This window comes from Dermochelys coriacea, chromosome 18 (assembly GCF_009764565.3).
Source record: "Dermochelys coriacea isolate rDerCor1 chromosome 18, rDerCor1.pri.v4, whole genome shotgun sequence".
Taxonomy (NCBI): domain Eukaryota; kingdom Metazoa; phylum Chordata; order Testudines; family Dermochelyidae; genus Dermochelys; species Dermochelys coriacea.
The window spans coordinates 16,121,271-16,148,618 of record NC_050085.1 but is presented as its reverse complement, the minus strand read 5'-3'; the positions used below and the strand labels follow the sequence as shown (position 1 = coordinate 16,148,618).

The window sequence follows — 27,348 nt, the reverse complement described above, 5'->3', positions numbered from 1 at the left end:
TAACATTCCCCAGTGACAGCAAAATGAACGATCTTCCCTGATCTGAACAAGTATCCTATGTCAGTCCTTGCCTACAGTGCTCTAAAGTATCCGCTACGTGATCATAGCTAGTGGTTTGGGATGCTAAATTGATTACTGGAATGTCTGCAAGGGAAAAAAATATCAATTTGTCCTCATTAATCATCAGAGCTTACTTGGCATGAGGCATTCTGGTAAAAACAAATGTTGCTGTTGCTAAGGTTCTGCTTTTAAAGTACAAAAGGCCACTTCTCTGCTGGTGTTCCTCTTACAGCTTGGAGCACGGGTTCTTAAGGAATGACCCCCTTATTTTTAGGCCCAACGTCTGTGTTGCAGTTTTGTTTAAAAGTCCATACTTTGAAGAGAAATGTTTTGATGGATAATTTTTGTTCATGCCTCCTCCTAGAATTATTGTTGTTAATTACAAGAGCAATTACCCAAATATCTTATGAGAGAGGAGGGAAGCAGAGGGATACTGAAGAGGGCAAGCAGTGATGGAGGAGAAATTCCCAAACTCTTACATGTGGGATCCTTCAATGAAGTCCGCTAGAGGGCTTCCTGCTTGGAGTGAGATTTTTGGTTCTGGGGTTTGTTCCTGTCACTGCTCTTCCAGATTCATGTGAATTAAGTTGATTTATTTTTTTTTAATTAAACCACGCAGTAGAGAATGTTTTTCTATGTATCTATAGGGAGGAAGATGTTGGAAGACTATCCTTTCCCCAAGGATCTTACAAGCTAAGGCCCCAGTCTTGCAAAGATGTACGTGCTTAAAGCCAAACATACAAGAGCTGGATCTAAAGATCATGGGGCCAGATTCACCACCCTTTAAGTGGGGTTTACACTGGCATAGAGCTGGAGCGATTGTAATCCTATCAGAAATGCAACCCTGTCATCCCCTAGTGGTTGGAGGCCAACATGGGGCAAGTCTACACTACAGCGCTACATTGGTGTGTCTGGTGAAGATGTGCTATGCTGACAGTGTCTCCTGCTGACATAGCGCTGGTGTGGAACAGTGTGAAACTTGCGACGGTCGGGGGGGACGACTTTTTCACACTCCTGCACAAAGTAAATTCTATCGAGTTAGGCTGTTGTGTAGACATGCCCTCAATATATAAATTCTACTACTGCAGCTGAGATTCCCTTAGTACAAGCATTAAGGGCAGGTGCTTACTGTAGCAGAAGGCCCGGAGTTCTGTGCCTGCTGACAACTGCCAAGTTTATGCAGCCATACCACAGGATTGTTGTTATCTCTTTAAATTTCCGTGTTGTGAGCTGCTGCATGGTTTAGAGCCTCCAGCTACAGAACAGCGTATAGAGATGTGATGTTGTACTGACAGATCTTCAAATCCTCTGCTGTTCTAAATTGGGGCCCCAGCTCTCTTTTATTATGTCAATTACGCGATCCAGAGATACTGGCACCTTTGAGCTCTAGACTCCAGCTTTGATACTGATGTGGCATGTCTCGGAACTGCCATCTGCTTTCTACAAATACTGCAATGTAGATGGTATGCTTCCTGTGGGATTTTATTCCACAGCCCCCCAGTTAACAGCAAAATGCAGATGTTCCTCACGTTTCCCCTCCGTGTGTGTATGATGGTGCAAAGGGAGCTCTACTAAACGAGAGAGCCACATGTCACTTACCCGGGCTTTTCATGGAACTTCATGTGAGTGCAGATGGCATTTAGTGAACCGTGTCTAGCAAGAGCAGGTTTGCTAGTGACAATATTCCTTTCTGTAAGAACGTCCTATATGTCAGACTCTCCCTGCATGGGGTTTTCTTCATGCACAGCATAAAAAAAAGGGGAGCAGGCCCCTGGAGGGTGGGTGGGGGAGATGAGGCATGCTTGCCTCAAATCACAAGACATGTGAAAGTGCTTTAGTTTGGAACAAAACACAAATTTTGCTTCCCAGTGGAGATGAAAGAGCAGGATATTTTTCAGGGGTGGAAATTTTAACTTAACTGTTTTGATGAATTCATCTGTGCGTGCTGTTTTTTCACTGGCAGGAAATGGCTGTTTCAAACCTATGTCAGGTTACTGCTCGCGTGTGTCTTGGTTAAATTTCCTCCTTGCTTTTGCTGACTATCTAAGTCTTATTAGAGATGTGCAGAAACCGAAAAAAGGAATTGGATACAAGCTTGCAGCTCAAATGGGTGGAATGCAAACACCTGAATGTCCAGTTTGGATCTGAACTCTGAACACTGTGATTCAGAAGTGATTATCAGTGGTAGGAATTTGGTCTGTAGGAAAGATGAGAATTTTGTCTCCAGCTCCAGAGCTCAGATTCTGAACTCCATCTAATGTAGGCCCATCTGTGCTAATGAATAATATGTTATGCTTTCATAGCGCACAGTGTATCTACATAGTATCCTTGTAAAGCACTTGACAAACTGTGGCTGAGATTTTCAAACCTGCCCCAGGCATTTGGATGATCTTTAAACTGAGATTTTCAAAGCTGCCTAGCTGCAGATCTGACTTCAGCAACCATTCAAATGCAGCCTTCTTTGGAGAGCAACATAATAGCTTTGATCTCCTACAGAACAGTTCAGGATGGAGTGAGGACAATATTGCCAACCCCATCCATTCAAAAATCATGAATCCTGGTTTAAAAATCAAGATGTGGGTGATCGAGGGGCACATCAATGACCTTTTCAAGCTTTCCTCTACAGCCAGGGCTAGAAATGTCCTCCTTTAAAAATGAAACCTGAGATTCTCCCCTAATTACAGAACTCCAGGAGCTGCGGCTTCAAGTCTTGCGACGTGCAAGATGAAATCGTGAGAGCTGGAAATGCTGTGAAGAATGCTCCCTCCATATGAACTAGGTGGGGATGAAGGCCAGCTGAATGTAATTATCCAGATTGGGATTTGGCCAAGACACCAAATTTGGCCTCAAGCTCTGAGATTCCCAGTGGTCAGAGCCTCGGTTTTATGACTTGTTTTGACAAATGTGCATTTCCTCCTCCTCGGCCCTGCAGAGATGACCTATTGCTACCTTTTGTGACCTCACTCACTTCCATGGCAACAGGAACTGATGTCATAAACATGAGATGAAGCCTTTGTTAATACATGGCCCTTCCCTAGTGCTTTCCATGCAAAGGATCTCCAAGTGCTTGGCAAATATATGCTAAGGGCGGAATGCTGCTTTCCATTTGTATGCAGAGTTAATCTGTTAGAGATTACTGGGCTCTGGCTCTTTAGTGTTTGCAAAGCGCTTTGAGATCCTTGGCAAGGAGAGCACTAGGGAAATGTCGTCCTCCCCTTGAGCTAAGGAATTATTAATTTTTCCCCCTTATTTCATAGAGAGGAAAACTGAGGAGCAGAGAGAAGTTGAATTTCCTGAAGCTGGGACTAGAACCTCTGACTCCCAATCCCTGCTAGGTCATGCTGCTTCCTCAACAACAGCAGTGGGAATACAGCTGGAAAAGCAAATGGCTTTTCACTGCCAAGGGGCTCTTCCATCCTGCATGGAAACCCCTCTTAAAGAGGGAATCCTATTGTCCTTGGACTATCCTGGCATTAGTGCTAATGGCTGTTAATGTTAATGGTATCTCGCTATGCCTCAAGCTGAGACTGCTCTTGGTTTAGCTAGTCCAGGAAGCATTTCCATACTTGCTTCTGCGAGAGACCATCTCAGCATTTCCAATCAAAGCAAGCAAATAAAGAATAATCTCTACACCTTCTCTTGCTTCAAAACTGGGGGGAAGGCGCTGAATGTTCTGCATCAAACTCTTCCGACCACAGTCATCCTCATTCGAAAATGAATTCAAGATGAGCTAATATATGGACATGGTGGGGAAACGGGTCTCGTGCTTGTTCCTGTGTTAGCAGCCTTAACGAGCTGTCAGTCCGTTCAGGCAGTCGGGAATCTTCCTTTCAAAAATAGCTTTGAGTCTCTACAGCCCAGCTCCAGATCTTTGTTTTCAAGCAGTATGTTTTTTGTCGGCTTTGTGTGCTATTTTCATTATTTTGCATTTCTAAGGCACCCATTGCTATCGTGTCTGGGCACCCTTTGCTTGGGTTTGAAAGGCATCCATTTCCATGGCAGCCATAGCTGACTTCTGAAAAAGGGGCAACACCTGGATGGATTTTGCAGGTTGGTTATTAGGCAAGAGCCTGCACAGAGATGAGTCATGGATCATACAAAGAACACTGGGTTGGTTCTGTGGCAAAATGAACAGATAAGGGCTCTTCACTGAGAGCTCCTGGCTCCCAAGAATTCAAACCTGGCCTCGGTCCACAATAGCCTGTGTGGTTTAGCTGGTGGCTTTGCACACGGACACTGAAACAAACCAGTTCTATTACAGTCAGTCTCCAGGAGCAGAGGCCTAATCTGTGACTGGAACCCCATCGTGGTGGGAACTGTGTAAGCAACTAATGAAAAGAAGGTCACTGCCCCAGAGAGCTTACAGCTGAAGTACAAGAAACCAGAGGGTGGCGCACAAGCTAACAGCGAGACCCTTCGGCTGAGCAGATTGTGCAGCCGTCCCAGCACGCTGGCAGTGTAGCTGCTGTTGAGTGTTCTGTGGCCATCATGGCAGGGGAGAGTCTCAAGGAGAGACTTGAAGGAGAACAAGTTCGTTGTGGCCCCTTCGCTAGCCCTTTGCCTCAGACCCAAACCAAACCTTTGTGATGGGTCAGAAAAGTTTACTACTTTTTCCTGCCCCCTCAAGAGCTTTCTGTTTGTATCCGTTTGCCAGCTCGGGGATGTGGCAGCGGATGTATTCGAAGTGCGCTAGTAGAAATCTCTTTGCAAGCAAGCGTGCCTAAAGCTGAGCATTAGCAGCTGGTTCTGCTGCCATGGGGATTTGTGAAGGTAGCACTTACTCTACTATTCGTTCAGGTTTTTTAAAAAAGAAAAGAAAAAAACCTTTCAGCATTTTCACTAAATAGATTGTGAAAGGAATTAGATTGGAAAAGCCAGTGTCAAAGTAGGAGTCATCTTAAAAATCCTAGTGACTAATAATAGTCAACCGCTAAACCTGAAAGAACTTTAAATGGGGAAAATAATTTCAGTTTCACTTAGAAGTGAGAGAAAGGATGATGCACTGAAGGGACTGGATTGAGACTTGAGGTCCGGGTCCAATTTTTGGCTGTGTATTGCTCAGGACAGGTCATTTAGACCCCGATCGGACAAACAGATCTGCACGTGCTTAGCTTAAACTAGTTCCTTTGACTTCGGTTGGACTATTCCCATGTTTAAACTTCAGCACATGTATTTGGGGAATGAATCTTTGTGCCTCAATAACCCATCTATAAAAGCTTTTGAACCAGGCTGAGCCACACCAATGCAAGCTTCTTGTTCCATGAATGCTGCACATCAACCCTGGGAGGCTGGGCAGCTACACACATGTACTACATTGGTACAAATATACCCGGCATTTAGCATTTTGGCAGTAAAGTCCTACAACTGGTTATCTCATTCATCTGCCAAGAAATCACAGTAGCTTGCCAGATTTCTTTCCTCTTTTGCTTTGCTCCACAGGGCAAAACGTGTGTGTCTCTTTCTCTTCTGGCTTTTGGCAGTCATTGCAACAATTTCTCTGTGGCAACCATCTGTGGAGATCATGCCACTTGCACCTGCAGAAGTTTGATCTTGAATCTAGTGCTGTAGTTTGAGTGAAGAAAGGGAAATCTGCCTATTCAGAAAGCAGGGCCAGTCAAATGATTCTCTCAAAGGTTTTTGAGAAAGGGCTGATTTCCAGGGATTCATTGCACCCGATGGGCTATTTTAGTTACAGGTAAAATTTGAAAAATGGATCCATTGCATTAGGAGGGATGACTTTTTATTCTGAAACTCACCGTGGGGAAGGGTGCCTCAGCCCCACTTAGACCTTTCATGAGATGTAAAGTGGTACTTAAAGGGAAAGGAGATGCATGCCCAATCCCTGTGTGCTGGGGCATATTTCCCCTTTTGTATGCTGTGTATCTGTTCTGTCTAATAAAGTAAACGGTATTTGGCCATATGTAAAACTTATTCTTGCAAAGTGGTAGCCAGCAATGATGTGACCTGTGCATTTACAAAGACCTTCTGTACCTCAATCTCTGGACTCATCATGCCACTTCCTCTCATTTAGGGGATGCCTGGGCTTCCTTTGTCATCAGGAAGACTAGTGGGATCCCAGCCACTATGGATTTTTGAGTAAGACATGAGTTGTTAAAGGCCAGATCGATGGCAAAACTCATAGTGGCTCTGGGGGGCAGAAGCTAGTTTTGAACTGGTAGGAATGCATCTGGGGCTGAAGAGCTGTGGGTGTTGAAATAGGGAGAGACCGGATGGTCAGGCTTGACAAAGCCCTGGCTGGGATGATTTAGCTGGGGATTGGCCCTTCTTTGAGCAAGGGGTTGGACTAGATGAGCTCCTGAGGTCCCTTCCAACCCTGATATTCTGTGGTGGTATAGCAGCAATCCATAGCTTCCATGGACATGGGACTGGGGACACTTTAAAATGAGATGGTATATTTCAAAATATTTTCATACTGGTTCGCTCTGCTCACAACACTTGCCTCAGGCTTGATTTGAAAAAGACATGTCCCCAGTTCATGGCATGTAGGGGATTGATCTGGTCCTTTTCATGATGTTTAGGATCTTTCTCTTTGTGATGTTGCACTCCGTAATGTTTTATGGAACTATACTTATGAGTGTAAACATGATGTAGCTGGAATATGCTTTATGCAAAAGGTCTCTTGTAGGGTATCATTACAAAGCTTATGATCTACTGAGTGTGGTCATCCCATTTGTTTGCATGTATTATTTCTGTCTGGAGTTAGGAGAATAAGACATAAACGTGTATTACTGATGCAAACATATTACGTGGAAGCCATTAAGGGTGCTTCAGAATCCATGACCTGTAAATTACTCTGTTTACTTGCAAACCTTCCTGGGTACATACAGGCCAGCCCGGGGAGAATGGGGTCTCACAGGGCATGTGAACATGTAACACTATACTGGAATCCATCTTAAACCTGGTGCTTTTCCATTTAGAAGGGTGGGTGGGGACCCAGAGAAACAAAACATTCCTGCCTTGTGCCAAAAATATAAAAGGGGGTGGAACAGAACAAAGAGAGCTTCCAGTCATGAGAAAATTCCTAGTTTCCACCTAAGATGTCTGCTGGAACTAACAAGGACTGTACCAGGGAAAGGATGGGGCCCAGACTAGGACGGAGTCTAGTCTGTGAAAGAAGCTTTTTGGAACATCTCTGAGGGTGAGAGATTATCTGTAATCAATTTCTTAAAGTATTAGGCTTAGACTTGTGTGTGTTGTGTTGTGTTGTTTTGCTTGGTCGCTTACTTTGTTCTGTCAGTTATGTGAAATCTCTTAAATTTTTAAGGCCCGGCTTGACACAGCCCTGGCTGGGATGATTTAGTTGGTGTTGGTCCTACTTTGAGCAGGGGATTGGACTAGATGACCTCCTGAGGTCTCTTCTACCCTAGTATTCTATGAAATCCTACTTAATAAAATCACTTTTTTGCTTATTGATAAACCCAGAGTAAGTGATTAATACCTGGGGGGAGCAAACAGAGAGAGATATGCGCAGCTATCAGTATTATAGAGGGTAGACAATTTGAGTTTACCCTGTATAAGCTTTATACAATGTGAAACTGATTTTATTTGGGATTTGGATCCCATTGGGAACTGGGTGTCTGGGTGCTGGAGAGAAGTACCTGCTGAGTGGTTTACGGTTAAAACCTGCAGCTTTGGGGGTGTGGTTCAGACCCTGAGTCTGGGTTGCAGCATGCTAGCATGTCTGGCTCCACAAGCTGGCAGGGAAAACAAGCTCAGAGGTAAATTCAGCACATCAGGTGACAATCCCAAGGGGGTCTCTGTGACCGAACCCGTCACATTCTTTTTCCTTGTAACAATGAGCTGTGGGATAAATCAGGGGTCCCATTCCTAATACACTATTAGTTAGCTTCATTCTGAATTAGAGCAATCAAATGCCTGCCTCCTCTGTGTTTCAGATTGGCCAGCAGGGGCTGCATTTCATGGCTGACATTAGCCAGGTGGCTCCAGTTCTTACTTGTTTAACATGCTCCTTTTCTCCCCTCCCAGCATCTTTATGAATAAGGTGTGTATTTTTTTTTAAATCTAGTTAATCAAGTTTTGCTTATGTTAGCAAGGGGAAAAAATTCGCTCCCCTACCCCGCCCTCACACAAATTAGCAGCAAGCCAGTGAATTGAAGCAAAGGCTGCTGTGAATTGCCCTCTGGTGCAGGGCGGGATCCTGGTTTGCATCATTAAAGCCAAGCTGACTGGAGTTTTTATAATGAAAATCAGCAAGTGCAAAGAGGAATTAGGACTCTGGCCTGCAAGGGGTGGAGGGGTCCTTTTCCTTGGGTGTTGCAGAGAATGGTGGCCAAGCTTTAGGAGGAGTTGGTTTGACAGGTTCCCATAGTGGGAATTCCTGCAGCTGCACCAGGCTTGGCCATAGTAAAGATGAGGTGGAACTTAGACATCTGAGCAAGGGCAGCAGAGGAAAAATCAGCTTGGGTGATTCGTCTTGTATTTATTTGTATTATGACAGTGCCTAGAGCCTTCAGTCAAGAAGAGAGCTGATCTACGCTGTAAACACATAGTGAGTGAGGCCTTGTCTACGCTACTGGGTCTTTGCCTATATAGCTATACCGGCAGTGCCCCCTAGTGTAGATGCAGGATAAGGCAATAGAAGGAGGAGTTTTGTTAGGATAGTAAGACCTCTCTGCCAACGGCCATTAGCTGTGCCACTAGAATCCCTCCTCTCTCAGCATGGTTGCGTTTACATGGCGGGCTTTGTTGGCGTAGCTATGGTTGGGTATCTTTTTTTTTTTTTTTTTTTTTTTATCCCACACCCCTGGCCCAGGGCCCCCTCCTGCACTCTAAACACCTCAGCCCCAGCCTGAAGCCCCATCCCACACCCTGAATCCCACATTTCTGGCCCCACCTTGAAGCCCATGTCCCCAGCCCAGAGCCCCTTCTCACGCCCCCAGCCCAGAGCCTGCACCCCAACTCCCTGCCCCAGCCCAGAGCCCCCTCTCACACCCCGAATCCTGCATTTCTGGCCCCACCTTGAAGCCCACACCCCCAGCCCAGAGTCTGCACCCCAACTCCCTGCCCCAGCCCGGAGCCCTGCCTCAGCCTGATAAAATGAGCCTGTGAGTGAGGGTGGAGTGAGTGCGGGGGCGGGGCCTCAGAAGAGGCGGGGCCTCGGAAGGGGCAGGGCCAAGATGTTTCGTTTTCTGCTATTAGAAAGTTGGCACCCCTAATATCGCCCACCCCCAGAGCTCCAGCATTCTGAGCCGCACCGGTTCAGCCCTTCTGTAGTTTCATCCTGTGTTTTATGCTCCTTGCATACATAGGGAAGGGAAAGTATAACATGAAACCTATTCCCTATGCCCTGCAGTTAATTGGTTCTTATTTACTAAAGGCCCTTTCATTCGGCCCTAATTACCATGATGATGCAGATGTCCTAAAGAATGAGCATGTAATAAAGAACTCAGCAAACAGTGGGTGAAGAGATTCCATTGTGCTATTGTTCCCATGATAAAGCCCCAATAAAACTCCCAGAGAGGGGTGGAGGGAGTGTGAAAAAGTGAGACCAAGTGCAGTCTGAAAAACTTAAGAGCAGTAGCAGCAGTGATAAGGTGACCAGCTAGCAACTGTGAAAAAACGAGACGGGGTGTGGGGGGGTAATAGGCGCCTATATAAGAAAAAGTCCCCAAAAACCAGGACTCTCCCTAAAAACGGGACATCGGGTCACCCTAGGCAGGGAGGATGAGATCACACTAGTTAACATCCCACTTACCTCTTTGCATGTTGAAAGGTTTCTTTTCATCTGGTTAAGTTGGGGTGACCAGATGTCCCGATTTTATCAGAACAGTCCTGATTTTTGGGTGTCTTTCTTATATAGGCTACTATTACTCCCTCTCCACCCCCAACTCCCTGTCCCGATTTTTCACACTTGCTGTCTGGTCACCCTAGGTTAAGTCTTGACATGCTAAACTGAAACACTAACTTTTTTTTTTTTTTTTGGGAAGGATACAGAAATCTCAATATATCTATATATATATATCTATATATATTCATTCTTTAGTGGAAGCCCTCTCTGTCTCTTTAAGAAGGAATGGTAGTTTTTTCTCATCAAGTAAAATAAAAGAGAAAGCAACAGAAGACGAGGGGATGGAAATTGTAATCACAGAAGGGACCATTGTGGCCAGCTCTGGGGACTGCAGGCTGGAAGGTATCAGATGCGAGAACAAGTTCGTGACATAATTGATCTAGCCAAGCCTGACAGACTGACTAAAGGCTGCTGCCCGTGGTTCCTTCTAGATGCAATTGGTTTTGACAACCTTGAGTCAATCACTGACAGTCCAATAATACGTGTTGCTTCAAATTAAGCAAAATGAGACAACCCCCCCCCCCCGTGTTGGAGACTCAATGGTCGTGTTTTTCCTTCCCCAAGGGCTGGCGTAGGTGGCGTGAGCAGCTGTGATTTATATCTGGATGCTAAGCTGATGGCAAGGAGCTTTACGTTATACCAGCCAATAATTGGCGCATTGTGGACTCTCGGCAGTTTATTGAATATCCTCGTTAGAGCCATATCTATTTGCGTCTTTAGAGTAACCTAGTGTAAACTGGGAAATGGCTCTGTAACTCTCCACACAAGTGGCCTGTTCTTGCGGTCTGGGTGACCCCACCCAGGGAATTAGTAAAACCTACACAGACCCCTTTTGCTGAGGCGTCCAGGGTTTGAATCTAGGCCAGTAATAGTTGTGTTGGGGGTTTGTGTGAAATGAGCGGTCAGCTTGATTCCTGGTGAATGCGGGTTTAATATCACAACAGCCACCATCGCCATTGGCTCCTCTGCTAGCATCGTCCAGAGAGGCTACGGACTGAATGGTTCTGTGGGATGGACCCTTTGCAGGTCCGGGTTCAGGCACATCAGCAGGGAAGCCGGCCCTGCTGCTGCTTGTGTTTATAGGTGCGTGTTGGTGAACAGACAGAGGGCATCCGTCACCAGGGCTGTGAATTGACTGAAATAGGAAAACAAAGTTTTCTCGTCTGTTTGGATTGGGCATTTCAGTTAAATGCAAGTTGACCACTTTCCTCCTGCTCTCTTTTAAAAATAACTTGTTGTCATAAGAGTAGCAGCACTTGAGTCAGGACATCTCTGCTGGTTTGAACGTTGAGGGGTTGTTGAAGTCGCTCTGTTTTTGAGCTTTACGGGCCTCCAAAGTATCTGGGGCGAGGCTGACTCCTGAGAAACCTGCTTAATAAATGTGTTGAGGTGATAATACGGTCATTGTCTTGTGGCTTTTACAATGACTCTGGGTTTGCCCTACGTTACAACCAGAGGACACAGCACTGTGGGGATGTCTTCACTGCAAAATTAACTGGGGTCTGGAAACCCAGGAATGGGTATCCAGGTTAGCCAAGCCCACCTGCCAGCATCTGCAGAGCCTTACATATGTAGGGGCATCCACACTGGCACTGCAGTAACCTGGGCTAGACACTAAGCCTCCTGGGGACATATCCCTGGGTTCTTAGTGCCTCATTAAACGGAGCCCCTCTAGGAATAGTTTTGCAGCACTTTGCATGATCTCCGTGATGCTGTGTTGAAATCTGGCTCTTGTGAGCCCTCGGAGCAGCGTGCTTTAAAGGAACGCTCAACTTGAAATTAGAAAAGGAGTACTTGTGGCACCTTAGAGACTAACAAATTTATTAGAGCATAAGCTTTCGTGAGCTACAGCTCACTTCATCGGATGCATTCCAACACGGCTGCTACTCTTCAACTTGAAATTAAATCAGTTTTTAAACTGCAAGTTAAAAGTAGTTGTGGGTCCTACAACCGATCCCAAGTTCCCCTGCCAATACTTACGATTTTCACACTCCCATTTTCCTGTGTTTTTAAAACGTTTCTCTTGCCTTTTTGTGTGAAAGACTCATGCAAACAAACTGGCTCTGCAGGGGAAACAGCAAAACTGACTGCCTACAAAGTACTGCCAAATGCACAAAGTAAACAGAAATTAATGGAGAGAATTATGGATTCCCCCTCCCCCACCCCCCATCCTTCAGTTGTAGAAATCTTAAGTGTTGCTTATATAACAATAGTGAATGTGGAATGATGGCCTTTTAAAGTTGAGGAGTCTCTTTAATATACTGTAACAAAGGGTGATGCCCTCTGATTTGCACTGTTGCAGGCTCTGTACTTTGGAATTTTGTGTAATGTGAAACTGGCTGCAAAAAAGTGATGCAGTACAAACAAAATACAAACGTTAGAGAAACCCGTCTAAAGCCTTGAACTGTGGCACTGGAAAAAAATTATGCTCCTACAAGCAAGGGCACAGTGCTGCCCCAGGACAGCATGCCAAGAAAATTGGAGGAATAAAGCAATTGCAGTCTCAGCATAATTAGTGCGTAATCTCCTTTTCTTTGCTCAGCTTTCCGAGCGCTCCATGTCCTAGTTAAGCATGGTGGAACAGGACAGAACATGGACTGAAAGTAACACATTAGACAGGTGATGTAATATGGACACGGTCAGACCTGCTGTACTGACTGCAACTTTATAGCACTTGAAGAGAAAGATGCCACCTTTGTGTGTGTGTGTGGTTTTGTTTTGTTTTGGTTTTTTTTGTCTTCAAGGGTGTGGTATAATGGTTAGAACAGTAGACTGGGAGTTGCTGTCCCTGACATGCTAAAGTGCTGCTCAGAATTCCAAAAGATCTGGTGGTGGTTTTTTTGGATACCTAACTTCAGTCCATTAAAAGGAATGACTTTTTAAAAAACAGGGTAGACACTTAACGTGTTTTTAGACTAGTTAGTGAACCAACCCATGCCTCTATTATCCCCTTTTAATAGGTGAGGAAACTATGCGACATTGCAGAAGTAGTGAGGCTTAATAAATTGGAATCCGTTTCTGATCCCTTACTTATGTTGAATAGCAAGTAAAGGCATCATAATCTGGTCCATAGTCCATTGGACAGCCTTTTATGGGAGGCACTAGAAAAACGTGAAATATTAAAGCCAATACTTGCTGTTGCTGTAGCAACAGCTTCAAGCCTCATGTGCTACCCATCTCCACATTTCGCCTGAACTTTAGAAGTCCTGGGCACTCGCCAGATCCCATGTGGGTAGAAAGGATGGTCTGTGACACTGGGCTGGGAGCCAAGAGATCTGAGTTCAATTCTCAGCTCATCCACAGTCTCCCTCTGTGACTATGGGCAAGTCCGTTGTCTATCTCGGTTCCCCACTTTACAAATGGGGATAATACTTTTCCTAGCTTGAAAAGCCATTGTTAGGATCAAACCCATGATTGGCTGGCAGATCCTCAGATGCTAGGATGATGAGGGCCATACATGCATTTAGATAGGCACTTCCATTGATTTCAGTATGGGGGCTCAGCTTTTTTGAACATCAGAGCCAGATATAGCCCTCTTGGGGACCAGCAGGATGGGGAACCCTCTGGTGGCCTGAGCACAAATCTACAAGCTGTGTTCAAATTGCTAGATCTCTAGCATTCTAAAAACACGAATTTTCAAAAAATCAGCGAACCTACACTTTTGGGGCTCGAACCTGCAAATCTTACTCTGAGTAGTTCTATTGAAGTTCTAGTTAGACTGCTCATATAAGGAAAAGCTTCAGGATCAGGCCCTTACTTAAGCAAATGTATTTATAATGAATATCTTTCAGTGTCCCCTTGAGGTAAGTGTTGCAAATGGGACAATCAGGCATGTAAATTTCAAGGCTTAATAACTTTGCACTGTATCCCCTTTATAGGCTTTTTATGAATAGATTAAAAAGATGGTGATAAATCCAAAAAGGGCTAATGTCCACTCCCCTTTCATGTTCCATCCAAAGGTCTGTAGAAATGTCAGCGGGAGGAGTTCCCTGCTATCATATCAAAGGTACAATGATTGTGAGTGTCCAGAGCTTAGAGATTTATTGGTAATCAAAGAGAGCCTGCTATTTAAAGCAGAGAGATATTAAGAAGGTTCAATTGTGTTGGTTTATGTAAAGCTCGGCACAATTGAATTTTATTATGGGATTTTTATTCAAAATTGTCAGCCTAAAGATATTTATTGGCACACTAACCTAGTCTGACAAATTACATAAATGACTCTTCCTAGTTATTCTGACTGGCTCCCAGAACTAATTAAATTTGTATGCAAAATAAAGTAGAGTATTGAAATGGTGTCCTACGGAAGATGCTGGCTGAATGATGGTTGCAGCAAGTTGAAGTGAAGCTGGCAATTTGAATAGAAAACACTTGAGGGCAATGTGGTTTAAAAGTCCAGGGCGTGAATCCAGTTACCGATGGGAATTCTAACACATGCAGTATGTTTAGTCCTCTACTGGGCAAATAACTGGTGAATGGAACAATGTTAATGAAGTAGTCATTGGAATGAGATGTTTCAATTAGACTCAGGATCTCAAAGCATTCAACAAACTGCCCACAGGAATTGCTGCACTGACCCCTGGGATGGGACGTGGCAGCTGTTTTAACAGTGCGCAGCAACTCTCCACAACAGATTAGGGCTGAAGGTGAAGAACCAGCCTATGTTAATTTTAAACGGCAGAGGGGAACTTAGTTAGGTAGGCTGAAACTAACAAAGTTCTCATTTGGGCAGGACACCAAGGTGTTGACATCCTGTCTCTTGTGAAAAGGTCCATGGATTCTTCAATGACAAGTGGACAGGACTTTGATTTTACATTTGCTCCAAAAAATTGCCCCCACCCATGTTAGTAGCGTGCCCTCTAATATCATGGTAGTGATGTTGTTGCTTTGTGGTGATTTGGAAGGAAGAGCACCCCGTATTGAATCCCATTTCCTGGGTGCTAAATGGGAGAGAGCTCAATGAAGGGCTAGCCCAGCCCCACTTGGCTCCTGAGTTCTGCCTGGTGGCATGACTGCAAGCCCTTTGGAGCACAGAGGAAATGGGTCTAGGAGTCGCAGACTAGAGAAGTTCATTCTCAGGAAGCATTTGAGGAAGGTCTGTTCTCGCATATGTGTGGCGAGGTCCTAGCAACAGACTCGCAAAAGACAGTTCTGAAGAGCCAAAAGTTTAATCCTCCACCTCCATTCTCTCGCCTTCGTAATGGATTCTTTTTTTCTCAACTCTGGAGAGCACTAATTAGGAAGTCAGCCTCTGGTTGGTTGGATAACAATTGGCAACTGCCACAGTTATAGAGCTGCTAGTCTATCCTGGAGTCGCAGAAAATGAATGAAGTTAAGAATTCAGCTGTAATGGAAGAATGGACAGATTACAAAGCCATTGGGATTAGCTCTTCTGTTGGATCAGAGTAGATAGGTCTCAAAGAAATGGGAATTAGGAAATGGCAAAGTAGAGCTTTTATTTTGGGAGATGCTATCCAGATCCTACCGCAAAGAAACTTGCGCAGCCAAAGAAGCTTTCAGGGTCCGATGCGCAGCCTGCCCCCATTTAAGCTATGTAGCTGCTTTATCTACTGTACCTGTAGCCACATAAATGAAGAGCGCTTAGTTATCAGAGGCTCCTGCAGCGTTGGTCTGTTCCGAGGCTGCAAACTGCTCCCTGATGCTCTCGGGGACTTGAGTCTGTCCAATAAGCAGCCACTTGTGTTTTGTCACTAGGTGGAGGTTTAGATTCAGCACATAGTCTTGGTGCTTGTGAGACCTGCCACATGAGCTTGGGCCACTCTCCTCTCATCAGACCCTGTGTGGTAGTCAGCAGTCCCTTCTGTGTAGGATTTGGAGCGACCCTTTCTGGTGACACCAAACCACCCAAGCTGGAGAGCGAGAACCCAAGATAACCACAGGGCCTGACTGTGTCTAGTGGCCATAAAGGACTAACTTTGTTTGTTTGTTACAACTGAGTAGTGCAGTGGTTTTGGTACCACAAGGGATGCTGCAGACCCCAGATCTGCAAGTGGTGCCAAAGCCTGACTCTTCCTAGACAGATGTTCCCTGGACTGTGAAGTCCCCTCAGAGGAGTTATTTGGGTTCAACTAGAGATGAGCCTGATGCTTCCTAGTTTTGTTTTACCAGAACCCAGCTCAAACCTTCTCCCAAAACTCAAACTCACACGTTTTTCAAATGTCTTGTCACTTCAGCAAACTTCCCCCACTGTTTCACATTCTATTTCACAGCGTCTTTAGCCAATTGAATGTGGCTCCAAAGCCTATTCGTGAGTGATGAAGGAGCTATGCTTTGAGCATAAGGGAGCTGATCCTTCAGTCCTTATTCACATAACCCTTCCTGATGACTTTGAGTGAGGTCTGCAGGTTCAGGTATGGAGCGACTGTGAGGGTGCCTGGCTTTCACTAGGATCTATGAAGCATGGTTGCACAAATTGCCGGCCCACCACTATGCAGGCACTGTCTCCTGCAGCATTCCCAGCCTCCTGCCAGGCTGGAATGAGAAATTAGGGATCCCACACAGCAGAGCATTTCCACTAAACCCCTGGCCTGGGCTTACCAGGATCTTAGTGTGATCTAAAGACTGAGGGATTTGGATTCCCTGTAGTTCATTTCACAACCTACGAGGAAAATGACTAAAGACTGTATGAGATACTCCAGAGAGCTACATGTGGCAGGAAGAACCACAAGGCTTCTCTAATTAATTAGATAGCTGAAGAAAACACGGTGGTAGGTTACGTTCTTGCAATCTGAACAAATGAGAGAGGGAAGTCCACGATGCCATTCACCTGTCAAAGGCATTTTAAAATAATCGGAGCCTGCAGTAGGGCAATTAGCACAATAAACGTGGGCTGGGGGGAATTGGGATCACTGACTATGGAAGGAAGGAAATAGCCTGGTCTTTCAGTCCTCTGCAGCAAGCTCCCGGTTGGAGTGTTAGTGGGACCAGCATACTAAAGGGCACAGGACTATTCATACAGGCTAAAAGGCAGCGGTGCCTAAATGGATGCCTCCCTAGTGGCCAGACAAATTCTAGCTTGATTCTCCGCTCACTGTACACCCACGTCAGCAGAGTTATATCGTCTGAAAACTGGTAAAGAATCACCGAAAACCCAGTCATCCTCTGAAGGTGCTGAATTGGCGTTTAGATCTGGGCTCAGTTCTCCGTCACATGCTTCCTGTGCGATCTTGGGCAAGCCACTTAATTGCTCTGTGCCTCAGTTTCCCATCTATTAAATGGAGACAATCGTCCTTCCTTTGTTTTGTCTATGTTGCAAGCTTTTGGGGGAAGGCACCATCCCTTACTGTTTGTACAGGGCCTAGCACAGTGGGGCCCTGCTCTCAGCTGCAGACCTCTAATGATGTAATTGGATATAAATAACAACCTGCCCCTATATTTGTCTCTTGTAGTATGTGCAGCAGTAGGAATTAGTAACCCTAAGAAAGGGTTTCAGGTTCTGTTGGATTCAGTACTAAAAATTCACATGCTTCTCCAGTAGCCAGGACCTCTTGGGTCTGCGAAGGGTTTGGGTCAAATTTGGAGCAAAGGGTTTGCCCCTTCTCCCCTCACCCTCCAAATAGGACATGGCCCCCACTCCCAGGTGCACAGAATCTAAAATTCTTCTCACCTACCCTGGTTGCTCTAAGCAGTGTTATTTAGGCCACTCCAATGACTCTTAAAGGGGAGGGAAAACAAGCTGCCAGGTAGAGCTCGGCAAGCGAGAAGCATGTTGTGAGCGTTCTAATCGGGGCTGCTCCCAAGACAGTCGGCCCATGGGCTCTCCCAGCTGCAAGGTAATAGTTCTCTACGTGTGATGTTGGGGACGCAGTTTCCTAACGCACGCATGTTGGCTCTTGGTAAGCGCCCCATCTGTCACTTGAACGGCATCTTAGCTGAAAGCTTCACAGCATATTAGGGTTTCTGATTTTCTTTAAATGGCTGCTTTTAAGAGCAGCTGGGCAAACGATGCTCCTATCACTAATGCCCCATTGGGCTTGGTGAGACCGAAAGGACAGTGGAGGGCTGAAACGCAGCATTGCTGGGGTTGTACGGCACTGCAGTCTGATCAATGGGGGGTGGGGGTGGGCTCAGCAGGTTTAGTCCCCTTCACTGGGATGACGGAGTGAAACAAAACCCCGATCCAAACAGCTGTGTGCACAGTCGGCACCATCCCTGAAGTTTTCGTGTAGCTTTTTGTCAAGCACCAAATCCACTTTCCCACCTGAACACCCCAGCAGCCTGCAGAACTACTGACAGGCAGACACCCAACCATGCTGGTGAGAGGGAATGTCTGGCACTGTCCTATGCCTATGGGGTTTGCGAGATGGGTGGCTTGACCTCTAGGGGAACGTGTCCTCAGAATCTGGTTGGGACTCCCTGTGAGCTGGAACAGTCTGGCCCAGGCCTGCTCCTTGACAAGAACTTTGCAGCTTTATACCCATTCCTAGATGGAGCATGAAGTCCACCGCTTAGTTATATCCAGCATATGCTCAGTGGCCTAGTGCAGTGCTTCTCTACCACCAGTTCATGTACCTCAGGCTTTTATCACAGGGTCTTCCTCCTCAGGCTGATCTCTCCCTCCTGGGGTTGTTCTCAATCATCGGGCTCCTCCAAACCCCAGGCTAACCTCCATGGTGGGTTAAACCATGCTGGGACTGAATGGAGAGTAATGGGCATGAATGGTACAGCAAAGATCTTGGACTAACAACATGGTACAGTTGCTTGTGAGTATTGGCAGTGTCCAGTTTAACTTCTGGTTTCCTGGTGCCCAGAGCAGTGAGATTTGATAGCACCCAAGCGTAGCAGGCTTTGCCTTGGAGAGGTGGAACTTCTGATCGGTTTGTTAGGCCTGGAGCACTTATGACTGGTAGCATTATTGCTCAACATCACCTTTTTCCAGTCAATAAATGAGAAGTCGGTCCCGTCGTCCTTGGCTCTCAGAATTGGGGGTGGCTGTTAGGTAGAGCCTTGTGGGGTTTAAAAGGACATGGTGGTCCTCAAAGCTTTGTGATGGATGGAGAGTCACCTGCCACCAAACAAGGGTGGAGCATAAAGGACTCCAGTAAAAATTCCCAGCTTCTTAAAATAAAGGTGAGAGTTCCTGAATTATTCCTTGTGGGTAACAAATGTTGCCTGATGAAGGCTGTGGGATAAATAGCCCCCATCTACTCTGGCCAGCGCTGTTCTCCAGTGATGATTTGCCTGGGTCCCAACTTCACAACAAGATCTGGAAGAGGAAGCAGAATGAGACTAACTACAATGGATGACGCATATGCAATGTGTTTGGCTAGGTTTAATTGAGAATAAACTTGATTTAGAAGAAAGCCCTAATCTTCTTTGATTGTAATTTGGTATTTAAAGGCTTCTGGATGGAGTATTACTCATGAGCCAGTGACTGAGTTCTGTCCCTTTCAGACTGGCAGTGCTTGGTATTGAAGTCTGAATGCCCAAGAGAGATTCTGTAATGAAATTGATATGATGGGTGGTGGTGCTTAAGTGTTTTTGTGTGCAGTGTCTGTCTCTTCACCAATGTCGCCCTCGGATTCACCCCCTTCTTGCACGTGTATCTGAAATCACAGCCTCCTAGCCTCTAACATTCAGGGAAGGCTTGGGGTGATGGAAATGTGTCCTCTTTGGAGTAACCACGTGCGCCTCTTGTTTCCCACAATCTTCATCCCAGATCCCTTCCCTCCATAAGTTTTGTGGTGTTGTGAGCAGAAAATGCTGGAGCGCCAGTCCTGAGCACTGCAGTCCTCTGTTTATTCGCAGCTTGGGAACAATGCAGACTTCTTCACACTGCCCCACCAGTGTGCCTCCCTGGAATGGAAGGGATCGCCCACTGCATGGAAGACAGTTAATCATCTAGTATCGTATTATTCTAGCTGACCCCAGCTGAAGTCAGGGCCTCATTGTGACTCACCCAAGGCCGGCAGCTGAACCAGGGACTGAATCCAGATCTCCCAAGGCTTGTCCAGGGCCTTATCCCTAGACCGCACTGCCTCTCATTGATAGTCCATTCCATCCTGAAACTGTCCACTGGGACTGCCAGAAAGCAGGCATCTGGTGGTGGTGCACACTGAGAGGTCTGTGCTTGTTCACTAAGAAATGGATAAAGAATACAACGTCTTTCCTCCATTGGCACTGATCTACCTTCTAGGTCATCTTCTAAGGTTAATATTTAAATTACAAGAGCACTTACAGGGCTCATTGGGCCCCCATTGTGCTAGGTGCACCACACAAAGGAAACAATCGTCCCTGCTCCAAGGAGCTTAGCCAGAGGTTTCATTAATGAGCCCTATGTCATTAGCACGCATTGCATTTGCTTCTTGTGTTCTGGGGAGGCTTGCTGAGAATTGAAATAGCTATATGAGAAGTCATCAGCTGCAAAACTTAAGCTACAGGAACCTTGTTAAAGTTTCTCTCACTTTGTAACATGCAAAATATCCTCTAAACGTAACTTCTTTTGAAGATCTCTCTTTAGATGTATTGAAAAATGGACACTTGCATTTTCTTTTCAGTTTTGATTGGTTACTAGATTAGCAGCCTTTTCAAGGCTGGCTTAATGACTAATTCATTGCCATAGTACTCAGCTAATTTATTGGGGGTCCAAATCCATGCTGTCCGTCAGTTTAACCGTAGCGTGTCTTGGCTGATGACTTAGTTCTCTCACTTACCAATCTCACTCTAACCCTGTTTTGAGCCGCTGTTGATTGCACGGGCTCTAAAGGCTCATATTTCACAAGAATTGTGCTCATTCCTTAGCAATCTGTTTTTCTGACTTGAAATTGAAACTGAGGGCTGGCCTGAACTACAAAGTGAGGTTGGCTTAACTGCATCGCTCAGGGCGGTGAAAAAATTCTTCCATCAATCTAGCTACCAAAGAGGTGGATTTGTGTCCGTGGAGGAAGAACCCCTTCTGTTGCTGTAGTAAGTGTCTATACTACAACAGTGCCTGATCGATAATCTCATTCTTTTTTTTTAGTTAGCATGTTAGGGATGTTGCTTTAGATGCACTGTGTGCACATGCCCAGAGAATGTCAGAGGAGTGTGTTCGGTGATCTTGATTCATTGCCTGGGCCAGTGGGAACTGTTGCCTCCTGTGGGGGATTAAACCCTGGTGGAACACCACAGGTGAGGGCAGTGTTAATTTGCAACTAAGACTTGGTGAGTATTTCCCCCAGTAGAGGCCATCCAGGCCATGCACTGAATCTAGCTCCGAAGAGACAGGCTTCCAACACGTGAGCTAACAGACTGAGCTCTAGTCCTCAGCTGCCTCTGTGTGTGGTTTTGCTAATTTATATAGTGATGGTGCCTATTGCTTTCAGAACATGAATTCGTTACAGCATACGCCGAACTGCCAAATGCCTGTACACTGAGTTGTGCTGGTGGAAGCTGAGGTCATGTGCCAGCTGACCTGATGAACTCAATTGTCTCCACTACATCAGTGACCCTGAATGATGCTATTTGATCTCTAGACAAATAACTTTGAGAGAGAGAGAGAGAGAAAGAGAGACCCGGTCTATAATAAAATAATGTGAAAGGTTTCTGCATCAAGACCATACTAAATCAAAACTCTTACAACCACCCCCAGATGGATGATTTTCCACATCCCAAATGTTTGCGTCTGTGAGCATCAGGGCCACTTGGCTGTAGTGTGTAGTTTTTCATGTGTCTGAATTGGCATTTGGATCTCTCAGCTAGCAATCATTGGAACTGGCTAGTTGATAGTATTTTCTGTAAGGCATTGGCCATGGTGGCTGCTTTTTATTTTTTTTTAAATTTGGCCTGGATATGGAACTTTAGTCAAGTCATTAAGTAACGTGAGAAGAAACACTTCAAAGACAAATTAGAATCAATGCCCATCTCGTGTGTGTGTGTGTGTGTGTGTTAACATTCAGCATTTTTCATTTCTTGGGTGGTTTTGAGTAAAAAAAAAATATATAATATATGACTGAATTGAGGTTTTTGGCATCTGATATGGTGACAGAGTTACGCTCGGGTGACATATTTTTATTGATAACAAATTAATACTTGCTGTGTATTGAAAGATGGCTAGAGCAGCAAGCTATACCCCGTGGGTGCATAGGACAGATGAGACTAACTCTTAACTTTATGTTGCATTTCATTAAGAAACCAATTCCCTCTTTATGGGGAACATCTGGTTGCAAAGGCAGCCTGTGCCCTTGTTTTTCCTCCATTTCCTTGTGTAGGAAATAGGAGGGCTCAGTTTTAAATGGCCCATATGCCTTGTACTGGCCCACTTTCCTGAGGGGAAAGGGGGGACTTTGCCCCATGGGACTTTGCCCCAACACTCATATGTAGATCACAAAGCACCTTGCAATGGGAGGCAAGTCTCGTTTGCCCCATAAGTAACTATGCTGCGGTTTACAAAGGGTGGTCCCATGTCTCGTGATACCTGTAGGGCACCTAGACCAATTACATGGAGGTTAATGGATCTGCTACTGGGTTTGAGCAAATGGACTTGATCTTTTAGGTCAGGCAGTGGGGGCACATGCTTTTGAAATCCAGAGTTCAAATGAACCAGACGGGGCCATCATTACATTAGCTTTACAGTGCACCTTGACTTGTACTTATCTCCACAATCCTGAATGAACATTCATTCTACCTAGTCACCACTCTGACCATGGAATAAATACCAAATTCCTTAACATGGCTCCCACCAAACATTGGCATCTAAATACTCTCAAAGTACACAAGCACGCTTGCTTGCTTGCTTTAGTGAATGGGGACTTGTGTAACCCACACACCTCCTGGGTGTGGTGTTCTGTCCCATCTAGTGGTACCAAGACGTCTTGGAGAGAAGACTGTAGAACAGACTCATTTTAGCTAAGAGTCAGTTGGCTTTTAGCTCATGCGGAAGAGGCTCATGCACTAAGCTCCAGAGGTCCCCGGTTCGATCCTGCCCGCTGACAACCAGGGTCTGTCAGTGTTACACTTGCACATGCACACACAGGTGTCCCGTTACACATATGAATTCATATGTTGGCAGCATAGTTTTAGGTGCAAAGAACTGAAAAGGTATCTCTGAAGTGTAGTTTGCATCAGAAACGTGACTGTAAAAATGGCCCCTTCTAACTCAGCAGATCTTGGGTCTAGTCTTTGCTTTATTACCTGTCATGAAATTTGTACTGATGTCATTAACGCCACAAGTGCTACACTGGAGAGGAACACTAAAATGAATGCTCTGATTTCTGAATGATTGCACCATGGTTACCAATGACAGCAAAGCAAATGGAACGAGACTGAAGGAACACGATTTTATAGATTTATATTTTTTTCTCTCTCTCTCCTTTTAACACAGAAAATGGATTCTTAAGGTTGCAATATGTGACTGGTATTATTGCCTTTGAAAATAGATTGCTTGACAACCAATAAGCCAAAGTGCTGGTGACAGCCTTTGCCTGCAAAAATCCAGCTCTGCTGCTGAATTCTAAAGGCAAGTTGCAAGACTGTGACTCTGAATTGCTTTGGCATAGAAATGAAGTATGCTATTGAATGCCAGTTGCTTGTTTTCTGGTTTTTCTATATATGTGCGTGTGATGCTATCGAGGTTGTCAATGTGCCTGCATGTTGCTATTCCAGCTGGAAAGATCTCTTAGCTGGTCTTGTACCTTTTGCTGTTTGTGGTTGCAGTTAGATGTAAGTACATGCCAGCCTTCCCACTCAAAGTATTCAGTCCTGAGGTGGGCTTACAAGTTGCATATTCACCCTGTGTTAATCTTGCTGTACAACAATGTTGTCACAAACTTTGCTTCTCTACAAAGGAAAAAGGACACTAAACTATCTAAACTGCTACTTGCCACAAGGAGCCACAACAGTAGTTTCCTTAACCCACCCAACAATATTGTTAATCTTTCCAGCTATATTCTTAGGACAGACTCTTGTGCCGGGCTATCTCGGGGCCTCTCCTTTTTTCCCTCCAGGCCCACAAACATGATACAGTTCTGTGGTTACCTAGAATCCTACTTTCGACGTCTCTGACTCAAAGAATATTTCCAACGCACCTCTGAACAACATACTAACCCACAGAATCCTTCCTACCAATCCTACAAAAAGAAGGATTCTGTGTGGACTCCTCCTGAAGGTCGAAACAACAGACTGGACTTCTACATAGATTGCTTCCGTCGATGTGCACGGGCTGAAATTGTGGAAAAGCAGCATTACTTGCCCCATTTGTTAGTCTCTAAGGTGCCACAAGTACTCCTGTTTTTTCATTGAAGCAGGAAATAACAATCCCGCCCCCACCTGGCTGTCAGACACCTGCTTCTTTGGCCATTTAAAAAATGTGAGCAAATGTGCAAAGATAAGAGACATTTGCTGGCTCCAGGTATTGTCTCTCCTTATCGATGTTTGACATTTTGAATAATAATAATAATGAGCCATTACTCATTAACCTCAGTGGGAATTGACTGAGTAGGGACCTATAGGATAGCAAACTAGCTGTAATGCTTTACCTGTCTTTGGAATCTTTCTTGGAGCCCTTTCTGACCGTTCACTAAGGATCCTGGGAAACTACGGTGTTGGTATGGGGATAATGATGCTCTTCACTCTAAAATGCTTTGAGAGTGTCTCTGTATTCACCCATTGGATGCAGTGGTGTGTAGCTGGGTCCTGGTCCCAGAATATGAGAGAGACCAGGTGGGTGAGGTAATATTTTGTATTGGTCAACTTCTCTTGGTGAGAGAGACAAGCTTTCGAGTTTACACAGAGCCCAGACTTGAAGGATTAAATGCATCCCTGTACAGAAGGCTAGTATGACACCTATCAGAGTAGCAGCCGTGTTAGTCTGTATTCGCAAAAAGAAAAGGAGTACTTGTGGCACCTTAGAGACTAACAAATATATTAGAGCATAAGCTTTCGTGAGCTACAGCTCACTTCATCGAATGCATCCGATGAAGTGAGCTGCAGCTCACGAAAGCATTTGTTAGTCTCTAAGGTGCCACAAGTACTCCTTTTCTTTTTATGACACCTATGTGTCGCTAAATCTGACTTGCATGGAGCTGGGAGCTTGCCCTGGGTCTTGGCAAAAGGGTGAGTTGTATATTAAGTTAGTTGTAGTACTGGAAAGGCTGCAGCACTGAAGAAATGACTGATTAAAGGTCACTCAATGAGTGCCAGACCCACAAAGAGACCAAGGAGTCCTGACTCCAGACCCCTGTTCCAACCACCAGACCAATTCCACAGTACATGTGTTGTGAACTTTGCCCCTTAAGTCTGAGTTTGCTGCTCCCCACCCCGCTTGTCAGCTCGCTGGTTTTTACGCGTGATGTTTGCGTGTGAACGGCGCACCTGGTAACCATGCCAGCTCTTGGCACTGCGCAGCAGGCCCGGTGATTCACCCTGCTGTCTCCACACACAGCACTCAGCTCTGCCGCTGAAGAACGGGTCTGCAGTGCTGAGTGAGATGCACCTGTACCGCTGCTTCATGCGGTGGGAGTATGCATCCTCTCCTCCTCTGAATCACAGGGGACATAAGTCTGCTGGAGCTTCCAGCTAGGGGACTTAATCTTGTTTTGACCCATAGAGGTGTGTGCTTTGGCTACGGAGTCCCTGAGTTCAGTCCCCAGTGATGATGGTTGTCAAGTGGTGCTTTTCGATACACGGTACCATGGTGGAGGGGCTGCATCGCCCCTGGCAACCATGTGAGTTCTGTAAAGTCTAGGGTCCCTGATGGCGTGTTTACATTCTTTTCTCAGTAATAGATAATGGGATGATGCCCCCCACTGATGGTGCTGATTGCTATAGGTGCCTTGCGCTAGAGGGAGGGGATGCCATTTGAATAAGCAGTTGCTCTACACACCGGATAAATCTTTGAGGTGGTGGCAACATGGCAGGTGACTTGGCCAGACCCTCTGGGAGTTGGGCAGGTTTCTTTGCCACTTGCTGGTGAGATCTGGAGCCACTTTTGATTAGGGAAAGCATCTGAACTGTGCCCTTTGTTCTCCACTGGGGCTCGGCTGGGAGAAGGAAACTTCAAGTGTGTATTAGAAGCAGCAGCACTTTGGTGAATTAGTACATGGTTCTTTGTATACAAAGGTCAAGACATGGGTTCAGCCTACAGTGGCTTAGATTTTTAACTGGCTGCTTTTCTGCCTTGACTTCGTGTGGCTGTTGCCTGTACGTGCTATTTGGAGAATTTGCCGCTCTGGTGTTTTGAAGAGAATTACATCCAGGAGAAAACTGAATCGGAACCAGCCATTTCAAATGGGCATTCAACCACCGGCTTGCTGTCCGCTGTAGTCTCCCTTTTGTAGTTTTCTTCTAGGTCCTTTCCTAGGAAAACGTATTCCATTTTTGAACGAGGATTTTTTAATCTAGAATGTGGTCAAAGCCCTGGAGTGGGACTCCAGCTCTGGATTCAGTTCTTGATTCTGCCACTTTGTGCAAGTCACTTTGCCACTGTGGACTTCCCTGTCTGTGCAATGGGGATAATACCTCCGTACCCTGTAGGGGCTAGGAGAATAATTTAATTCATGATTGGGAGGCACTTGATCCTACAGTGATGGAAGGTCCCCAGAGGCACCCAGATGGGATACATTAGATTAGACTTGTTACTCTTCAGGTAGCAGTTCCAATTCAGATTTTATTTCACACCAGCTGTAAAAACCTTAAGTTCTTTCCTTCAATTTGTTTTTCAAAAGAATTCTCCCAGGCAAAGTGCATGCCGTGTTCCATCCCAATTTGTAAAAGTGAGTGCAAGGGGAAAAAACTGGCTCCCCCCGCGCAAATGTATGTTTATAAAATAAATTCTACTGAAGTCACTTGACTGTTGTTCACCATCCTGTTCGTTTGCGATTTGCAAACGTTTGTTCACAAGAATGGTCATGAGAGTGAGTGAGTGTTTCAAATTCATTTTAGAATCCACATTAAGGGTGTGTCTACATTGTACACTAAGCCCAGGCTCTGATTTAGGTTTGAGCCCAAGGGCCCCTTCCATTCACACACAAGCATTAGTCTGACTTGGGTCAGCAAGCACTCAGGATAGGGGTCCAAGAATCCTGCTGGGGATGGGTGGAGGAGTATCTCAGTCTGAGTCCCGGTGTGGCTTTGGATCCAAGCACTCTCCTTTTCAGTGTGAACACAGCTCACACCAAAGACCTAAATGAGAAGGTCTGTGTAGTGCAGTGTGGATGCGTTAGTACTGCTGAGAGACTTGGGTGCAGCAATTGTAAGCCCAGATTACAATGCAGTGCGGACACTGAAGCGCAGGCTTGGAAACTGCAAATCCAGGTCCCGCAGATCGAGTTTTCACTGCAGTGTAGATACACCATAGAATAGATGTCTTCAGCTGCCATTTGAAAACATCCTGTCAGAGCAGAAAAAGAGAGGATATGATTTATCTGGACCAGTTACAAGCCTAAATAAGGATATAAATTGCAGCTATCACTTTGAGTAGTTGCTAATAGTTAACAATCAGCTTATAGGCAGAAGTATGTTTGTAT

General features: G+C 45.4%; 1 protein-coding gene across 6 annotated transcripts in view; it reads left to right on the top strand.

The window, feature by feature from the left end:
• Window positions 1-27,348, top strand: part of DVL1 (dishevelled segment polarity protein 1) — a 173,950-nt gene that overhangs the window by 29,266 nt on the left and 117,336 nt on the right. Inside the window, exon 2 of one of the 6 annotated variants that reach the window (XM_043500184.1) lies at window positions 19,655-20,055. The exons of the other annotated variants lie outside the window; for them this stretch is intronic. Within the exon in view, the coding sequence (XP_043356119.1) occupies window positions 19,991-20,055 (65 nt within the window). The 5' untranslated portion in view covers window positions 19,655-19,990. The remainder of the gene's footprint in view (window positions 1-19,654; window positions 20,056-27,348) is intronic. 6 annotated transcript variants of the gene reach the window in all.